Here is a 3,941-nt window from a genome sequence, read left to right as displayed (position 1 = left end):
ATATATAATAAAAATACCTCTTTTTCACCACATAAGCCAATAAACATTTTTATTCAAAAAAATATTTGAGTTGAATAAACAATCTTGAACCCTTAAAATGTACCTACTAAAGTGTAGTCAAATGGCCTCATTTTTGTAAATAGTTTTATATAGAATATAGATAATTACATGGTTTTATAATCATATATAATGCATTAAACTATTTATAAAATTCTAAACAAAGAGTTAAAGAATAATATTATTGTGTTTTAAAAATATATTTAATAAATATTTTGATCAAGCATATAATAAACAGTATCAACGTACCTATATGCATGTACTTGTCGCAAAGCTATAACTTTTCTTATTCAAAAGGGTCCATTGCAATGACAAGTTAAATTTTGTGTCAAGAGAATATATTCGAAATCTTTTTTGTACCATTTTTGCATTTTAACATAAACAAAATCTTATCACAAACGACATCAATGTCATTAATTGATCAACAAATGCACCAATCGATATTAGAATATAATAATTCACCTTTTCATAACTCAACTAAAACAGTAGCAGGAAGCCCTATAATGCATAGTAGATGATAGAGAGAATTCAGGTATGATGCAAATGATGAGGGAATATGAATGATTCATATTTCATAAAGGGGTGGGCATCATCATTCATCAGTAGACATCAGTCTTTTTTTCTTCTGTAAATGTGGTGGGGTCGCCAATCACCAAAGAGTCCATAAAAAGATGAAATTAGTCCAATGTACAACTTCTAATGCACAAGATACAAACTTTAGATGTTTAACAATTGCATATCATCAATCTTCAACACACTCTAAGCCTGACTTAAAAAGAAACATATTTAAAAACAGAATTACCGATTTCGTTGTTGATCCACAGCCATGGTCCGAATAAAGCTAGGCATGTCGAACCTGGGGCCCGCAACAGTCCGGTATATATAAAGCTTTTCAACGGGATAAGTATCCGGCATGGAGTCCAAGTCACCCCGTTCATCTATAACCTCAACATTAAGACGAGGCATCTTCTGACTCAGCAACTTACACGCTCCAAGACTAACCAAACACGAAGACATCCAAAGGGATCGCATTGTCTCCAACTTGGAAACATTCGCCAACAAAGCTTTATCCCCAAACGGGCAATCGCGTATCTCAAGCTTCCGAAGACTCTCACACCCAGACAACACATGATGCAGCCCTAAATCACTATCCCCAGCAAACGCGATAGACAGCATCTCCAGCTTCTTACCACGCGTCCCGATGTACTCAAACACACGGTCTGTTAAAAGACCCGATAACGAAAGCCTTTCAAGCCCTTTACAGTGTTCTACAATGGCTCCGAACCCTGTGTCGAGTGGTTCCAGTGTCAGGTAGTCCGGGGCCCGTGGCTCCAGGATGCATAACCGGAAGCAGGTTAGGTTAGGGCGGTTTCTAGCAATGGTGGTCAATGCAGAGTTTGTCATCTGCCGACAGAAGTAGAGAACAGATTGGAGGTTTGTGCAGCCTTGGGAAACCGCAACCAGACCTTCTTCTGTTAATGATACATTTGCATCAACAACAAACGGATCCGAAGGGAAAACTCTCAGTTCGCGTAACTCTTTACAGGACAACGAAAGGGCATTCAGTCCCGTGTCCTCGATGTAATCCAGCACCTGTTATCACATCGTTCATGAGAAAACAGAAATTATCATAATTATCAAAAGAAAGAACAAGAACAAGACTTTACTTACCCATAGACGTTGGAGATTAGGACACTGGGTGACAATCTTGGTGATCTCAGGGCTTTGGATGGTGGCATAACTTAAGTTTAAGGAAGTGAGTCGAGAACAAACGGGATAAAAAGCTGGGAGATAAGAGGGGACCACGTCCCAAAATCCGGAAAGTTCATTAAGATTCTTGCATTTTGAGAAGGCGTCGAGTAAATTTGAATAGAGATCGGATCCGGGTTCAGCAGAATAGGCACCTGTGCCCATTTGGAGAAGCTGTGGGGCCCGGCGGAGGAGGGTGGAGAGCTTTTCCAGAGGGACAGTGCGATTGAGTCTGAGAGTCTTGAGGTTGGGGGAGCGGGTGACGAGGCGTTGGAGAGCTGAGAAGCTTACTTCAGAACCTAAGCAAGCCATGTTCAGAGACTCTAAGCTCGTGCAGGTCTCAGGGAAATGGCTTAGCCAATGCCCGCTTACATCTTCCACCTCGCTCTCACGCAAATCCAATTCTTTCAGGTTTCTACAATTGCAAAATACAAAAGAAATGTGTTAATAATACAAATTCTTGTTTGCAAATGTGATTAGCATCAAATAAACAGCAAGCAAGCAAGGCAAGGCAAGGCAAGGCCCAAGTGATTACACAGAGAATCTAGGGAAAGCATAATATCAGATGTTTGTGGTTGGCTCCATGAATTAGGAGTTGAAGAAGATTAAAAGTAAGGTAGGCAAATCAGAGGCAGATGCAAAAGAGTTTGACACTGTTTTTCTAAATTCTAAAGAAGAAATGAGGACAAAAGCAACTTACAATTTAGCAAACAGTAGATTATAGTGACTGCATTTGTCTAATTATGGCCCTAGAGATCCAAATCTCTCGTATACAGTTTCGCTAATTTTTTAAAACTGGAACAAACTATACTCGAAATCTAAAGTTCCATTCAGAAAAAAAAAAAAAAAAAAAAAAAAAAAAAAGAGAAATTTCACCTGCAATGGGCGGCAATGGCAGCAAGTCCATCGGTGCTGAAACCCTCACAAGAAGACAAAATCAAAACTTTAAAGTTCTTAAAAGACTTGGAGATCAACTCCAAACCCTCATCTGTGACCACCATCCGTTTAAGCTTAATCTCCTCCAACCACGGGTAAGCCCTAGACATTTCAGAGATCCAAGGGTAAAAATACCCTCCCCAACCATCCGGCACCAAATTGAAGTCAGCAAAATGCGGTTTCCCTTTCAACTCCACGGATCTCACCTCCGGAAACCTCCTGATCATCATCTTCGGACTCACAGCGTAACAGTTCCCGATGAAAATACTCCTCCGGCACCATCTCTCGATCTCATACCACGACTTGCACACCAATGAAACGACATTCCTGTCTTTATGTGAAGTTATGAACGAAAACACATGCTCCAGCACCTCCTCCGGAAACGAATGCCCCATTTTACAACACCACCTACGGACGTAGAACAAGTTATATATATACAACCAGATACTTTTCCAATCTACACTTCGCCGTCAGATCTTAGCATACGGCACCATTAAAGATACCAGATCGAAGCTATATTCAGTTGCAGAGAGAGATTGTTGTATGACGTGATTGATTGGTGTGATTAAAATGTACCTGGGGTTATATAACGTGTATGTGATGGTGGTGGTGGTGGGTACGGCAACAGATCAACGGTTCAGAATCCGACAGGTGTGGATTAGGGTATTTTAGACCGTTGGATGGAGGGAGGTATTTTCATGGTGGTCAAGGTAGTCTTATCCTCTCGCGACGAAGCGCAGCCGCTGAAAACGGGTTTTGTGTATACGGGCGGGGAAGTGTTTTGTGTTTGTACTGTACTCCTACTGTTCTTTGACCTACTACTTTGTCTTAATTTCAACTACGGCCTTCACTTTCTAAACGTTATAGTTTTACCCCCTTTCTTTTGATTCATGCCATAGAATGACCGTAAAATAGTGGTAACCTAAATTTTGCAACATACGCAATGCATCGGAAAACCTTTAGAACGTGCCCAACTTTGAGGATCAATTAGACCTAAGATAACATCAATGTAGAGAGGTTGTTATACTAAGTTAACATGTTTATTAATGAATTTTGATAAAAGTTAGTGAGATGTTAGTTAGTTTTAGAGCAAGAAAAGTCTTTTAATTAGCGTTTTTGGTTTTATTTTATTTTTTAAGTGACTATAAGAAAAAAAATAGTGCAACCATGAGCCTACCAATAAATAAAATAGTTAAGAA

The 3,941-nt window shown here is 39.7% G+C and overlaps 1 protein-coding gene across 1 annotated transcript; it reads right to left on the bottom strand.

Moving 5' to 3' along the window:
- Positions 1-498: 498 nt before the first annotated feature.
- On the bottom strand, positions 499-3,518 carry LOC145114586 (protein TRANSPORT INHIBITOR RESPONSE 1-like). Its single transcript, XM_079050640.1, has 4 exons — positions 2,683-3,518; positions 1,729-2,221; positions 860-1,650; positions 499-682 (listed from the first exon to the last, which is right to left on the bottom strand). Exons 1-4 carry the CDS (start codon positions 3,135-3,137, stop codon positions 667-669), a joined length of 1,755 nt encoding a protein of 584 aa, XP_078906766.1. The 5' UTR covers positions 3,138-3,518; the 3' UTR covers positions 499-666.
- Between the last annotated feature and the right edge of the window lie 423 nt (positions 3,519-3,941).

Source organism: Lactuca virosa, chromosome 5 (assembly GCF_052849685.1).
Source record: "Lactuca virosa cultivar CGN04683 chromosome 5, Lactuca_virosa_CGN04683_v6, whole genome shotgun sequence".
Lineage (NCBI taxonomy): Eukaryota > Viridiplantae > Streptophyta > Magnoliopsida > Asterales > Asteraceae > Lactuca > Lactuca virosa.
This window is presented reverse-complemented; position numbering and strand designations above follow the sequence as displayed.

Excerpts from the sequence above, each read along its gene's own strand:
- LOC145114586 (XM_079050640.1), bottom strand. The coding sequence starts at position 3,137 with ATGGGGCATTCGTTTCCGGAGGAGGTGCTGGAGCATGTGTTTTCGTTC. Across the intron at positions 2,222-2,682 it reads GCCATTGCCGCCCATTGCAG|AAACCTGAAAGAATTGGATT; the intron begins GTGAAATTTCTC and ends TTGCAATTGTAG. Across the intron at positions 1,651-1,728 it reads CTAATCTCCAACGTCTATGG|GTGCTGGATTACATCGAGGA; the intron begins GTAAGTAAAGTC and ends ATGTGATAACAG.